The 16,435-nt window shown below is 47.0% G+C and overlaps 1 protein-coding gene across 2 annotated transcripts in view; it reads left to right on the plus strand.

Moving 5' to 3' along the window:
- The first annotated feature begins 1,005 nt into the window (after nucleotides 1-1,005).
- Nucleotides 1,006-16,435, plus strand: part of ZCCHC9 (zinc finger CCHC-type containing 9) — a 30,131-nt gene continuing 14,701 nt past the window's right edge. Inside the window, exons 1-5 of one of the 2 annotated variants that reach the window (XM_073581713.1) lie at nucleotides 1,006-1,367; nucleotides 3,210-3,360; nucleotides 5,219-5,311; nucleotides 11,830-11,870; nucleotides 13,200-13,268. In XM_073581713.1, coding sequence (XP_073437814.1) covers nucleotides 1,119-1,367; nucleotides 3,210-3,360; nucleotides 5,219-5,311; nucleotides 11,830-11,870; nucleotides 13,200-13,268 — 603 coding nt within the window. In that variant the 5' untranslated portion in view covers nucleotides 1,006-1,118. The remainder of the gene's footprint in view (nucleotides 1,368-3,209; nucleotides 3,361-5,218; nucleotides 5,312-11,829; nucleotides 11,871-13,199; nucleotides 13,269-16,435) is intronic. The other variant, XM_073581630.1, reaches the window with a different exon arrangement.

Genomic DNA, 16,435 nt, shown 5'->3' on the forward strand with positions numbered 1-16,435 from the left:
ACCTGTACACTGACACTATATACAGAGCTCCTGTGTATAACGTTACTGGTGATCACTGTATTACCAGTACGCTATACGTATATAGAGCTCTTATATATAATGTCACCAGTGATCACTGTACACTGACACTTTATACAGAGCTCCTGTGTCACTGGTCATGGCATGACGTTATTGTTCCTTGTATGTGGTATTATGTATTCACTATGTGGTGGTAAAATGTCACGGTATCGGTATTTGTTCTTTGTATGTGGTATTATTCTGTCACAATGTGGTAGTAATATGTGAGCTGATCCTGGGGTGGCGGTATTTTTCCCTTGTATGTGATATTATTCATTCACTATGTGGTCTGGTCATGGTTTGGCGGTATTTGTTCCTTCTATGTGGTATTATTTTGTCACTATGAGGTCTGATCATGGTGTGATGGTGTTTTTCCTTTGTATGTGGTATTATTTTGTCACTATGTGCTGGTAATATGTAGTCTGGTCATGGTGTGCGGGTATTTGTCCCTCGTATATGGTATTATTGTTCATTTAAACGTGCATGAATACTCTGTTGTAAAATATGTGTAACAATAAGCATCAAGTGCTGGTAAAAGATAACAAAAACAGGGTACTTAGTTGATACGTTTTTCACGTCACGGTAACCCTTCTCGGAGCAGTACCATGTGTTTTTTAATTCATTAATTTCTTGCTCTTGCAAGCTTTCGAGAGATCCCCCCCCTGTCTCTTGTGTGACTTGCACATGAAGAGCCATTTTGCCCAGCGTGCCCATACCAGGCAGCGCCTTTCTGAATCCTGCTCATATAGGTACTGTTCACATGCTCAGCTTTAAATACATTAGAGAGGACTGCTCCGACAAAGGTATACCGTGACGTGCTGGAGTGGCTTCGTATGCTTTTTTTGCAAAAACGTATCAAGTAAATACGAAATATGATGACACACTTGGGGCAGTTTCCAGCCTCTGGGCAATAAGAACACGTTTAGCTTTGCTTATTCTCTGTCCAGTAACAAAGATGGCCGCCGACGAACGAAAGTCCCCCGCACTTCCGGGTCAGTAGTGACGTAATATCCGGAGTGTTTCCTATGTGTTTGTCTTGTCTGTGATCTGCGCACGGCGTCATGACTCGCTGGGCTCGGCCGGGGCAGAGTAATAATACAGCGGCCCGGAACCGCAAACTGTGTGCGGCCACTCCATGGGAAGAGCTGAAGAGCACGGCGGGAGCCGGCCCCGCCAGGAGGAGGAGGAAAGCGGCCTACGTGGATGAAGATGTGAATGGCTTCAAGGCCGCGCACGAGGAGCAGCTGAGGAAGGTGCAGCGCAGCGAGGGCCGGAGGCAGAAGAGGCAGCAGAGCAAGAGGGACAAGATGGTGAGAAACGCCCGGCTCCTCCGCCCTCCCCGTGTACAGTGTGCAGGGTCTGGTAATGGCTGCTGCAGTCTGTACACATCAGCAGGGACCTGTCTGTATTGTGTCTGGGGGTGATCCCTGCACCATCTCCTGGTGGGTTCTGTACAGATGAAGCTTTGTGGCCCAGGATCATGTTAGTAGTGAGGAGACAATGCCTTGTGATCTATACTAAATGGTTCCTGAGGGCGTCTTCAATGCTGACCATAGCCCCCCATCCCCATGGCCGGTTAGAGACTGCCAGGGTCCCCCCCCCACCATCCCCAGGGCCGGTTGGAAGCCCCCCTAAGACTGGTTGCTGTCCCCCATCCTCAGGGCAGTCCCATCTCTTGCTCTCCACCATCCTAAATCCGATCTCTCACATCCGTGTATCAGGGTCCGACTACACCCTGTGATGTACGGAGCTATAGCACATGGACATGTCTTAGTCAGGGGACCACTGCTAGTTTGTACATCATGGTAATGCACGGATGTGTGATACTGAACTGAGGTCTTGATGGCTGGCTGCCCCTTTGTGACACTGCGCTGTTAAGCCCCCGTCACACACAGCGATCTCGCTATTGCTGCTGAGTCACAAGTTTTGTGACCCAACAGGAACCTCACCAGCGAGATCGCTGTGTGTGACGCTGACCAGCGACCGGCCCCCCCTGCCGGTTATCGTTGATCGTCCTGAAATGGCCAGGATGTTTTTTTGATCACTGGTCTCCCGCTGGCCAGCACGCATCGCTGCGTGTGACAGGTGGGAGACCAGCGATCAGCGCGCTGGTAACTAAGGTAAACGCAGGGTTTCTAAGCAGCGCGTGGTGCTTAGAAACCCGATGTGTACGTTAGTTACCAGCGCGCTGATGCAGGGAGATGGTAACCAAGGTACACATTGGGTTTCTAAGTGACGCGCGCTGCTTAGAAACCCGATGTGTACCTTGGTTACCAGCTCCGTGCATCAGCGCACTGGTAACTAAGGTACACAGCGACGCGTCCGCTCGGCGTCACTGGTCCTGATCGCTGGTGAAGCTGTCTGTTTGACAGCTCACCAGCGATCACATAGCGACTCACCAGCGATCCTGACACGTTGATATCGTTGTCGGGATCTCTGGTGAGTCGCTATGTGTGACGGGGCCCTTAGTGCCCATGTGGCAGTCTCCCTGCTGTGAGCTTACTGACATTTTGTGCAGCCTGGTGACACTGATGCCCCCATGTGTCGGGAGGAGAAAACAGGGAACATGCGGAGATCTTAGATTTCTGTACAGGCGAGTGACACAGAACGTAGAGATCAAAGGAGAATAAGGGAAGAAATGTTCAGATGTTTGTTTTTTGCCTTCCCTGTGTTTATTGCCCCTTTAAGGACCTTTCCAGTGTTGGATGTCGCCATCAGGTAGTGATCATTAATGTATGTACAGTGCATGCATAGAAATGGTTACTGTTCTTTGACAGCTTTGTAATGCTAATGAGCTGCAGGTTAATAACTTGGTGACATGACAGGTTCCCTTTAACATTGGATAGTCATGTTAAAAAAAAAAAAAAAAAGGGAAGCTAAACTTACCCCTGGAAGAGATGATGTCCCGACCACCAGTCATCCTGCCACTGATTGGCTGCGTCATCTCTTCTGGTCCTTTTGGAGAAAGTCATAGCGGCAGTGCTGGAGTGCCAGATGGATCCTGGGCGTTACTGCAGCTCTTACCTGCCGTCCAAGGTCATGTTTTACACAAGACCTAAAAACCCCTTTAAATCCAGCTACACTACAGCTCACAGGTAATGAGGAGACAGAGGGCATGTTACAGAGATGATTCTGCATTTTATGTCTTACAGGTCTGCTTTCACTGTCGAAAACCTGGGCATGGCATGGCTGATTGCTCAGAAGCCCTGAGATGTCAGGACATGGGGACAGGAATATGTTTCCGCTGTGGATCCACAGAGCATGAAGTCAATAAATGCAGAGCCAAAGTGGATCCAGCTCTTGGTACATGTGAGAACTTCCCCCATATGTAGTTTGTGAAGAATCTAAAGATATTGGCAGCGATGAGTACAGTCACACTGATATGCCGGCTAGAAGTTTCCTCCATTGGATATGTAGCATGTGATTCTATACAATGATGTGATTCTGCCAAAAGTGCCAGAAACCCTGATGGAAAATGTAAATGCTGATGTGAACACAGCCTTAAGCTGGAGTCACACATAGCGACTTACCAGCGATCCCGACAACTATATCAACGTGTCAGGATCGCTGGTAAGTCGATATGTAATCGCTGGTGAGCTGTCAAACAGACAGCTTCACCAGCGATCAGCACAGCAATGCCGAGCACCCGGCATCGCTGTGTTCGTTAGCGCTGATGCCATATCCCTGTAAAAAAATAGAATTAAAATAAAAAATATTGTTATTCTCACCTTCCGACGTCCCGTGCAGCCATCCTGCCTCTCTCCACGCTCCCGGTCCCAGTGATCCTTTGCGAGAATGACCGCAAGAATGTCACGGTCTCGCGGCAGCGCGACGTCTCGTGGTCATTCGTGCAAAGGATTACTGGGACCGGGAGCGTGGAGAGAGGCGGGATGGCTGCGCGGGACGTCGGAAGGTGAGAATAACATATTTTTTATTTTTTACAGCTGATCGCTGGTCTCCCGCCTGTCTCACGCAGCGATGCGTGCTGGCCAGCGGGAGACCAGCGACGAAAAATATGTCCAGAGGTTTCTTGCAGCGATCAGCGATACCGGCAGGGGGGCCGGTCGCTGTCACACACAGCGATCTCGCTGGTGAGATCGCTGTTGTGTCACAAAAGTTGTGACTCAGCAGCGATCTCGCTAGCGAGATTGCTATGTGTGACTCCCGCTTTAGGGTACCGTTACACTTAACGATGCACCAGCGATCCCGACCACGATACGACCCGGTCAGGATCGCTGGTGCATCGCTAAAGGGCATGTCACACTAAGCGATATCGCTAGCAATATCGCTATAACTAGTGACGTTATAGCGATATTGCTAGCGATATCTGTGTCTGATACTTACCTACGACCCGCTCCCCCGCTGGTTATCGCTGATTGCGCGAGAACGTTGAGGACTGTTTCTCGTCGTCTGCTTCCTGCGGCGCTTCCTGCTGTGGAGACGAGCGACGCGTGGAGCCAGGCGGGAGGATACAGGATCGCCTAGTGTGACAGGTAAGTAGCGACCCCCGACCCCTGCGATGTCGCTGGTGAGATCTGCCTGTGTGGCAGCTCACTAGCGACCACTTAGCGATGTACCAGCGATCCCGACCGCGTCATATCGCTGGTCGGGATCGCTGGTACATCGCTAAGTGTGACAGTACCTTAAGTGGTCGCTAGTGAGCTGCCAAACAGGCAGATCTCACCAGCGACATAGCAGCGGTCGGGGGTCGCTACTTGTCAGACGAGGCGATGAAGATGTCCTCCCGCCCGCGTCCACGCGACGCTCGTCGCCCCAGCAGGAAGCTGACGACGAGAAATGGTCCAGGACGTTCTCGCGCGATCAGCGATAACCAGCGGGGGAGCGGTCGGAGGTAAGTATCAGACATAGCGATATCGCTAGCAATCTCGCTGCTACGTCACAAAACCAGTGACGTTATAGCGATATTGCTAGCGATATCGCTATGTGTAACTGGGGCTTTAGATGTAGGTCAGTGAAACTAGGGGAGCTTTCTGTAAAGTATGGAGAGGCCTTGTCTAACAGGAAAGACTATACATCCATCTTGCCCATTAGAGCATATGGATGTCCATCTGTATAGGATGGTCAGAATTGCAGGACGTTGAGCGTTAGTAATATTTTATTAAGCCAATGAAAATAATTATGTTCTCGTTTTATGTTTCAGGAGAATTTCCATTTGCCAAATGTTTCATATGTGGAGAGATGGGACACTTGGCAAGGTCGTGCCCAGACAATCCTAAAGGCCTCTATGCGGAAGGTAGGATTTTGTGGTTATATCTATATATACTAGGAAATCTGCAGCGGATCTGCAGCAAATCCGCCACGTGTGCACATACCATTAAGGCCGGTTTCACATTAGCGCTTTTTAAGCGCACGCACGGCCGGGGGTATCTCCGCCCCCGAGCCGGCTCTCTGCCCGGCGTGCCGCCCCTTGCTTGTAGCGCCGCCTCCTAGCGGACAGCGGCGCCTGCGATCGGCGCACCCTATCTTTAGCATAGGGTGCGCAGATCGTGCGCAGGCCGTGCGCTAGTTGCGCTTTGACCTGCGCTGCGCACTTTTGACGGTGCGCCGTGCGCGCCAAAATCCGAAAAGTTCGATTTTGGCACGCACGGCGCACCGTAAAAAGTGCGCAGCGCAGGTCAAAGCGCAACTAGCGCACGGCCTGCGCACGATCTGCGCACCCTATGCTAAAGATAGGGTGCGCCGCTGTCCGCTAGGAGGCGGTGCTACAAGCAAGGGGCGGGCACGCCGGGCAGAGAGCCGGCTCGGGGGCGGAGCTACCCCCGGCCGTGCGTGCGCTTAAAAAGCGCTAATGTGAAACCGGCCTTAGTTCTTCTTTCTGCTTCACTACTGAACGCTGAGACGCATGCAGTGAAAGATTACATCCTGACATCGGTGCCAACACCACCTTGTGAGAGGAGTTGGCGCACGATTTGAATGGCCCCCGAAGGATTTTATACATATCCAAATGGCCCTTGGTTGAAAAAAAGATTCCCCACCCCTGGTCTAAAGGAATAACAAAAAAAAAAGCAATTGTCTTGACCCTTAATAGTACATATCAGCAGTATTTCCTATAAAGTGGGCAGGTACAGACTGGCGCCGCTCAGCACGTCCGCCACTTATGTGTTGTGTATTACTTGCCAGAGAATATGGGAAGCAAGGTGTGCCACAGTCTGCGCTGCTGAGTCCACAAAATCACCTGGGATGCAAGATGTTGTAACAAAGTACTTCTTTATTCCTTCCTGGCACCTTCCTCAGGGATATCCTTGAGGGATATCCATAATAGCCCACATCATCCCATCAGCCAGAGCTACTGGACTACCACCCCTAATATCCCACAACAGCCTGGGGTCGGAACCAGAGTGCTGAGTGGAACGTTCTTAGTTACATACCAGGGATCCCTTTAAGAGAGGCCTGGTGTCAGAACCAGAGCGCTGAGTGGATTTGCCCTGACTTCCATACAAATGATCCCTTTAATAGAAGCCCGGGGTGAGAATCAGAGCGCTGAGGGATTTACCCTAACTTCCATACCGGCGATCCCTTTAAGAGAGGCCTGGGATCAGAACCAGAGCGCTGAGTGGAATTGCCCTAACTTGTATACCAATGATCCCTTTACTAGAATCCTGGGGTCAGAACCACAGCGCTGAGTTGAACGGTCCTAACTTCCATACCGGTGGATCCCTTTAAGAGAGCCCTGACTTCCATACCGGAGATCCCTTTAAGGGAGGCCTGGGGTCAGAACCAAAGTGCAGAGTGGGTTTGCCCTCACTTCCGTTCCGGGGATCCATTTAAGAGACCCTGGGGTCAGAACCAGAGCGCTTAGTGGAATTGCGCTAACGTCCATACCAATGATCCCTTTAAGAGAGGCCTGGGGTCAGTATCAGAGCGCTGAGGGATTTGCCCTAACTTCCATACCGGAGATCCCTTTAAGAGGGAAGATGTGCCTATGGGATGTAGGATGTGTGATGTGTATATGGGCACGGGAGGGGGTGATTTATTTGTCGTGCTCTCTGCTCCTTTCTGGAGGGCAGACAATGGCTGGGAGCTTATGTTCCCGGGGATGGTAGATTTCTCCCACTCGGTTACTGTCTGCTGAGGTGTTGTTGAGTGGGAAAACTATCACAGCTCAGCCATTAAACAACTCAATTTTATATATAGAGAGAGATATTTAGATATACAGTGCCTACAAGTAGTATTCAACCCCCTGCAGATTTAGCAGGTTTGATAAGATGCAAATAAGTTAGAGCCTTCAAACTTCACACAAGAGCAGGATTTATTAACAGATGCATAAATCTTACAAACCAAAAAGTTATGTTGCTCAGTTAAATTTTAATAAATTTTAAACATAAAAGTGTGGGTCAATTATTATTCAACCCCTAGGTTTAATATTTTGTGGAATAACCCTTGTTTGCAATTACAGCTAATAATCGTCTTTTATAAGACCTGATCAGGCCGGCACAGGTCTCTGGAGTTATCTTGGCCCACTCCTCCATGCAGATCTTCTCCAAGTTATCTAGGTTCTTTGGGTGTCTCATGTGGACTTTAATCTTGAGCTCCTTCCACAAGTTTTCAATTGGGTTAAGGTCAGGAGACTGACTAGGCCACTCCAACAACTTGATTTTTTGCCTCTTGAACCAGGCCTTGGTTTTCTTGGCTGTGTGCTTTGGGTTGTTGTCTTGTTGGAAGATGAAATGACGACCCATCTTAAGATCCTTGATGGAGGAGCGGAGGTTCTTGGCCAAAATCTCCAGGTAGGCCGTGCTATCCATCTTCCCATGGATGCGGACCAGAAGGCCAGGCCCCTTGGCTGAGAAACAGCCCCACAGCATGATGCTGCCACCACCATGCTTGACTGTAGGGATGGTATTCTTGGGGACGTATGCAGTGCCATCCAGTCTCCAAACGTCACGTGTGTGTGGTTGGCACCAAAGATCTCGATCTTGGTCTCATCAGACCAGAGAACCTTGAACCAGTCTGTCTCAGAGTCCTCCAAGTGATCATGAGCAAACTGTAGACGAGCCTTGACATGACGCTTTGAAAGTAAAGGTACCTTACGGGCTCGTCTGGAACGGAGACCATTGCGGTGGAGTACGTTACTTATGGTATTGACTGAAACCAATGTCCCCACTGCCATGAGATCTTCCCGGAGCTCCTTCCTTGTTGTCCTTGGGTTAGCCTTGACTCTTCGGACAAGCCTGGCCTCGGCACGGGAGGAAACTTTCAAAGGCGGTCCAGGCCGTGGAAGGCTAACAGTAGTTCCATAAGCCTTCCACTTCCGGATGATGCTCCCAACAGTGGAGACAGGTAGGCCCAACTCCTTGGAAAGGGTTTTGTGACCCTCCACGATCTTGTCTCTGATGGCCTTGGAATGCTCCTTTGTCTTTCCCATGTTGACCATATACGAGTGCTGTTCACAAGTTTGGGGAGGGTATTAAATAGTCAGAAAAGGCTGGAAAAAGAGATAATTAATCCAAACATGTGAAGCTCATTGTTCTTTGTGCCTGAAATACTTCTTAATACTTTAGGGGAACCAAACAGAATTCTGGTGGTTTGAGGGGTTGAATAATAAATGACCCTCTGAATAAACTTTTCACAATTCAAAAAAAAAATAAACAAAGAAATAACATTCTTTTTTGCTGCAGTGCATTTCACACTTCCAGGCTGATCTACAGTCCAAATGTCACAATGCCAAGTTAATTCCGAATGTGTAAGGCTGGTTTCACATTAGCGCATTTTCAGCGCGCGCACGGCCGGGGGTAGCTCCGCCCCCGAGCCGGCTCTCTGCCCGGCGTGCCCGCCCCTTCCTTGTAGCGCCGCCTCCTAGCGGACAGCGGCGCCTGCGATCGGCGCACCCTATCTTTAGCATAGGGTGCGCCGATCGTGCGCAGGCCGTGCGCTAGTTGCGCTTTGACCTGCGCTGCGCACTTTTGACGGTGCGCCGTGCGCGCCAAAATCCGAAAAGTTTGATTTTGGCGCGCACGGCGCACCGTCAAAAGTGCGCAGCGCAGGTCAAAGCGCAACTAGCGCACGGCCTGCGCACGATCGGCGCACCCTATGCTAAAGATAGGGTGCGCCGATCGCAGGCGCCGCTGTCCGCTAGGAGGCGGCGCTACAAGCTAGGGGCGGGCACGCCGGGCAGAGAGCCGGCTCGGGGGCGGAGCTACCCCCGGCCGTGCGCGCGCTGAAAAAGCGCTAATGTGAAACCGGCCTAAACCTGCTAAATCTGCAGGGGGTTGAATACTACTTGTAGGCACTGTAGATATATATATTTTTCCCCTCTGTTTGTTTGTGTGGAAGTTTTGCATTTGAATGCTATATAGAATAGTTTGACATTGGAGGCTGTTTGGAGCCAGGAACTTGTGCAATAAATTCACAATTGGTCATGTGGGCTTAAACTTAACCCCTTTCCGACATCGGGTGTAATAGTACACCGATGTCGGACTCCCCCTGTTTGGTGCAAGCTATTGCGTTGAGCCCGTACCTTTCTGGGCACATGTCAGCTGACATGTGGAAGCGCTATCCCCTCGCGGCTGTTAGCTGCATTTAACTAGTTGTCAATCTCGGACATTGGCATTTAACTCGCGCTTCCGCGAAGTGTGCCGGAAATACCGCCCATTAGTGACTCCATCACATAATCGCAGGTCACCGATGGGTTGGTCTGACATCCAGAGTTCTCCAGCAGACCTCTATGAATGTCACTGCAGGATTGCTGGTGGTCGGCACTCCTAGCAAGTGATCAATTCTTCTACATACAGGTGATCTGATCGTCGCTTGTGTGTAGCAGAGGCGATCAAAGTACTGCAACGTCTAGTCTCCCATGGAGACTATTGAAACATGCAAAAAGTAAAAAAAAAAAAAAAAAAAAAAAAATATTAAAAAAATAAAAAGTGTTACCCATGGACATACATAATACACTGCACCAGGAAGGTAGTGGGGGTAAAAACGTTTAAATTTAAAGTTAAAGACAATGTTTAAAAATATATAGATAAAAAAATAGATTTCACAGTTTAAAAAATATTCATTATATCAAAAAATAGACGAGGGGGAGGATGAATGGCATGTCTAATTACTCCAACTGTTCTTCACTTGGGTGTACAGTCATGGCCAAAAGTTTAGAGAATGACACAAATATTATATTTTCACATGATCTGCTGGCCTCTGGTTTTTATATGTGTTTGTCAGATGTTTTTATCACATACAGAAATATAATTGCAATCATATTATGAGTAACAAAAGGTTATATTGACAGTTAGAATGAGTTAATGCAGCAAGTCAATATTTGCAGTGTTGACCCTTCTTCTTCAGGACCTCAGTAATTCTCCCTGGCATGCTCTCAATCAACTTCTGGATCAAATCCTGACTGATAGCAGTCCATTCTTGCAAAATCAATGCTTTTATTTTGTCTGAATTTGAAGGTTTTTGTTTGTCCACCCGTCTCTTGATGATTGACCACAAGTTCTCAATGGGATTAAGATCTGGGGAGTTTCCAGGCCATGGTCCCAAAATCTCTGTTTTGTTCCCTGAGCCATTTAGATATCACCTTTGCTTTATGGCAAGGTGCTCCATCATGTTGAAAAAGGCATTGTTGATCGCCAAACTGCTCTTGGACGGTTGGGAGAAGTTGCTCTTGGAGGACATTCTGGTACCATTCTTTATTCATGGCTGTGTTTTTAGGCAAGACTGAGAGAGAGCCTATTCCCTTGGCTGAGAAGCAACCCCACACATGAATGGTTTCAGGATGCTTGACAGTTGGCATGAGACAAGACTGGTGGTAGCGCTCACCTGGTCTTCTCCGAATAAGCCGTTTTCCAGATGTCCCAAACAATCGAAAAGGGGATTCATCAGAGAAAATGACTTTACCCCAGTCCTCAGCAGTCCACTCCCTGTACCTCTTGCAGAATATCAGTCTGTCCATGATGTTTTTTCTGGAGAGAAGTGGCTTCTTTGCTGCCCTCCTTGAGACCAGGCCTTGCTCCAAGAGTCTCCGCCTCGCACTGCGTGCAAATGCACTCACACCTGCCTGCTGCCATTCCTGAGCAAGCTCTGCACTGCTGGTAGCCCGATCCCGCAGCTGAAACACTTTTAAGAGACGGTCCTGGTGCTTGCTGGTCTTTCTTGGGCGCCCTGGAGCCTTTTTGGCAACAAGGGAACCTCTCTCCTTGAAGTTCTTGATGATGCGATAGATTGTTGACTGAGGTGCAATCTTTCTAGCTGTGATACTCTTCCCTGTTAGGCCATTTTTGTGCAGTGCAATGATGACAGCACGTGTTTCTTTAGAGATAACCATGGTTAACAGAAGAGAAACAATGATGCCAAGCACCAGCCTCCTTTTAAAGTGTCCAGTGGTGTCATTCTTAATCATGACAGATTGATCTCCAGCCCTGTCCTCATCAACACCCACACCTGTGTTAATGAAGCAATCACTGAAACGATGTTAGCTGGTCCTTTTAAGGCAGGGCTGCAATGATGTTGAAATGTGTTTTGGGGGATAAAGTTCATTTTCTAGGCAAATATTGACTTTGCAAGTAATTGCTGTTAAGCTGATCACTCTTTATAACATTCTGGAGTATTGCCATTAGAAAAAATGAAGCAGTAGACTTTGTAAAAATTAATATTTGTGTCATTCTCTAAACTTTTGGCCATGACTGTACATAAAAGAAGATTCTTCACCTCTCTTGACATGTTTATTTTATATAATTATTGTATTCCCCATGAAATATAGTTGTGCTCAGTTTACATACCCTTGCAGAATTATTTTTCTTGTCCTTTTTTCAGAGATAATGAATGATAACACCAAAACATTTTCTCCACTCATGGTTAGTGGTTGTGTGAAGCTATTTATTGTCTAATTACTGTGTTTTCTCTTTTAAAATCTTGATGACAACCCAAAACATGACTATGTTGGGAATGGGTTTTTATTCACCATGGAAAGGATCCTGTGATTATCCACCACTTTCTTCCATGGACCTCCAGGCCTTTGAAGTTCCCAAGTTCACCAGTATGGTTTTTTTTTTTCTTCAGAGTGTGCCACTCCTAAAATTTCTGCTATCTTTCTGATTTATTTTCAGACTAATGATGGTTTATTTCTCTTCTATTGGGAATAGGGATCAGCAGACCTGTGGAAGTTTGTTGGGTTCAGCCAAACTTAAGTCTGAACTTCAGTTTGGGTACTAGAACTTGAACCCTAACCCCATAGAAGCCAATGGGGTCCTGAACGTTGGTGCTATAAAATAGTCGTAATAAGGGCTACAAAATGGGGGCAAAAGTAGGACCGATGCCCTGCAAACAAATATGGATTAGGAAATTACTTAAAATAACATAATAAAAAATGATAATCTTGAACCTGGAGGTGGAAGTCTAAGTGGAGGAGTCGAGCAGTGCTAAGTGTGTAGTTTACTGTGCTCATAAATAAATGAAAAAGCTACGTATGGTCCCCCTATTTTTAATAACCAGTCAAGGGAATACAGTCAGTTGTGAGAGTCTTATTATGCTGAGTTTAGGGGTCAATATCCATGGACCTTCCCAGCCTAATATTATCAGCCCCCATGATATGATGTGGGGTCCCCTCTATTTTTAAGAACCTGCAAATGCAACACTTGAATTCAGCTCCAGACCTTTTACCTGCTTAATTAATGTTGAATTGACGAGGGAATAGCCCATGCAGCCCATTAAAGAGCTTTTGACTTAATTGATTACTTTTGATCTCTTTTTAAAAAGAGGCAGCTACATATTAAATGGAACCTGTCACCAGGGGAAAAAGAATTATTAACTTGACGATTAATAGTGTTACTAACTTGCCCGATGCCTGCACTTAGTTTTCTCCCTGCAGCGTACGGCTAACTTTATTCTACCCGGCCGCATTCTGTTTCAGTTGCGGGAGCGACGCCAGCGTGGGTTTAGTCACCACTCTGTGTCTAGAGAGGAGCGGTTGTAACCCTGCCCCTGGCTGACATTTGCTGTGCATTGGGGCCAGCTGTCAGTCAGTGCTGGGAGATCCTGGAGACTCCTGTAACTTTAAGCATTTAATATCAACCTGTAACTGGCGGCTCCTCTTGTAAGTTTTACTTTTGACAGTTTGAATCTTTGCACCTCTTAATCAGAAATTGATGACCGTTATATAAAACTTCTTGTGTCTTTCCTTTCAGGTGGAGGCTGTCGGGTTTGTGGTTCTGTTGAGCATTTTCAAAGGGACTGTCCGGAACATCAAACATCAGGTGAGATCAGATAATGTTAAAACCTCAGTGGCACTCGAGTATATATAGGGACTCCAGCAGCATAAGTAAAAGACACCAGTCACCATGGATGTCAAAAGTAAAATCAATATAGATAAAAAAAAATTTGCTATTGCGCTTAGTCACTACATCTATTATCTTCCTCAAGTAAATATATAATTCATCAAAATCAAAAGACATGAGAAGAGAAGAAAAAGAACCACTGCAAATGGCGCACACTGAGCCAGTACAAAAACAATGTTTTATTGATGCAGCAATACAATTAAAAACATAATAAAAACATATGAAGCATCCCACAATATATAACAGTGAAGAATGGCATATCACAATTATAGATTATGCTGTAATAACCTGTATATCAACCATGTGGTCCAACCTCACTGCAATTAATCACAACAACCACCCCATAAACCTGCTCATGGAGACCAAGGGCCCTAATATTGCACAATCACTGCATGAAATAATTCCATGCATGTGTCCCTAAATATTCACTGGTTAGGGCACACAGGCCATAATAAGCCAACAGCAATATGGCCAATGCCCACAATCCAATATTCAATTGTACCACACAAATTACTCCAGAGCAACCAATAATAAGGTCGCAGTGAAAATACAGCTATAACCAAGTGGGTGCTACACCCAGGATCATACCCCACTCATATCGACGCAACCCATGCGGCTTCATCAGGGGAAGTACACTGACCATGATCCAACAGCCTTATATACCTTACTAAGACTCAAATGACCCGCACATGCACCACAGGTGAACTGCCCCCATCCAAAAGTTCCAATCACTACAAAAGGACCGGCGTCCCAGTCACTGAAGGAACATGGCCGCCGCGCATGCGCAATGAGCTGTGTGAGGAGTGTTGATAAAACAGGGGGGGGGGGGGGGAACCCTTCAAAAAAAATTTCTTAAAAAAAATAATAATTTTTTTTTTTTTTTTTTTTTCCTCTTTTTCTTTCCTATTCGCACCTGCGTCCAGTGAGACGCATGGAGTTCTCCCCTGGAACGCAAGCCTCACGCCCCCACATGCTGGCCAAAGAAGTCAATCAAGGTCAGCACCGAGCAGTAACCCACACCCGGGCGCGAGGCTGCAGCTCCAACGACACACAGTGCTCACAATTTTTTTGAAGGGTTTTTTTTTTTATCCCCTGTTTTATCAACACTCCTCACACAGCTCATTGCGCATGCGCGGCGGCCATGTTCCTTCAGTGACCGGGACGCCGGTCCTTTTTTAGTGATTGGAACTTTTGGATGGGGGCAGTTCACCTGTGGTGCATGTGCGGGTCATTTGAGTCTTAGTAAGGTATATAAGGCTGTTGGATCATGATCAGTGTACTTCCCCTGATGAAGCCGCATGGGTTGCAGCGATACGCGTGGGGTATGATCCTGGGTGTAGCACCCACTTCGTTATAGCTGTATTTTCACTGCGACCTTATTATTGGTTGCTCTGGAGTAATTTTTGTGTGGTACAATTGAATATTGGATTGTGGGCATTGGCCATATTGCTGTTGGCTTATTATGGCCTGTGTGCCCTAACCAGTGAATATTTAGGGACACATGCATGGAATTATTTCATGCAGTGATTGTGCAATATTAGGGCCCTTGGTCTCCATGAGCAGGTTTATGGGGTGGTTGTTGTGGTCCAACCTCACTGCAATTAATCACATGGTTGATATACAGGTGGTTACAGCATAATCTATAATTGTGATATGCCATACTTCACTGTTATATATTGTGGGATGCTTCATATGTTTTTATTATGTTTTTAATTGTATTGCTGCATCAATAAAACATTGTTTTTGTACTGGTTCAGTGTGCGCTATTTGCAGTGGTTCTTTTTCTTCTCTTCTCATGTTTATTATTCCACTGTTGCTGCACCTAAACCTTCATTTATATATTTGTGATTGGTACAGTTGGTGCGCCCCATTTTTGTTATATAAAATCAAAAGACAGTCTAATGTGTATTAGAAGTAATATAACCAGATTTGTACAAAAAAAAACAACTAAAATTGGCATAAAACCAATCATGTTTCCCTTACGATGCTTTATAACAGATGCTGTATATGGAGCAAAATTACCTCGAGACAGTAGGGGTTAAACAACCACAGATGGAATAGACAACCTCAGTCTTAGATGACGCAAACGCTGATTCCGAGTTGGAAGTCCAGCAGGTCCTTATAGATTAAGTAACACTCCTCCAGTAAGTTTCTAGACAGATACTTGTTCTTTGTTAATCACAATAGTCGTGATGGCGATGCTTCCCCGGCCGGCGGCAGCGAACGCTCTTATTGCAGGCTGAATGAAAAAACACACGTGCTAGACTCCATGCCCGACCGTCACACTGTGCTCGTCAGCACAGGACCTGCGTGACGTCAGAGACACGTGATGCACTGGGTTGCAGCCACTAGAGATCGCGATAAGGACCAAAAAGCTATCCGACGCGTTTCGGAGACTCCTGTCTCCTTCCTCAGGGATTAGATAATGACAAGCTTACTGAAAATTTACTATAGTCTAAGTACCAAACTTTTTTTTTTTTTTATTGATTTGCACCTTAAACTTCAGTAAAAATGCACAGTGTAAAATACTGGTTGCAACAAAGCCAAGCATGAAGTAGTAGAAGGTAGATAAGTGTCTGACGTAACGAGGTACCAAATCTATAACCCAGCATTCATGAGCTGTCACTTGTGTTGGGCACATGTCTGGTGACTTATACTAGATGTCATCTCACATGTGACACTCTGATTCATTAAGTGCTATGGACAGAATTATATATATATATATATATATATATATATATATATATATATATATATATATAATGTGAATATTAACCCCTTTCTGTCATGTGACGTACTATCCCGTCCATGGGACTTAATTCCCAGGGACGGGATAGTACATTACGGCGATCAGCGGCGCCCACGTGGTGAGCGCCGCAGATCGCGGCCGGGTGTCAGCTGATTATCACAGCTGACACCCGGCACAATGTGTCAGGGGCAGTCACGGACCGCCCCCGACACGTTAACCCCTTGCACACCGTGATCAAACACGATCGCGGTGTATCGGGGGTTAAAGGGAAGCATCGGCAGGGAGGGGGCTCCCTCCGTGCTTCCCTGAGCCCCCCACAGCAGCGCAATGTGCAGCG

This window comes from Dendrobates tinctorius, unplaced genomic scaffold, assembly GCF_039654945.1.
Source record: "Dendrobates tinctorius isolate UK_male_01 unplaced genomic scaffold, ASM3965494v1 ptg000003l, whole genome shotgun sequence".
In the NCBI taxonomy this organism is placed as follows: domain Eukaryota; kingdom Metazoa; phylum Chordata; class Amphibia; order Anura; family Dendrobatidae; genus Dendrobates; species Dendrobates tinctorius.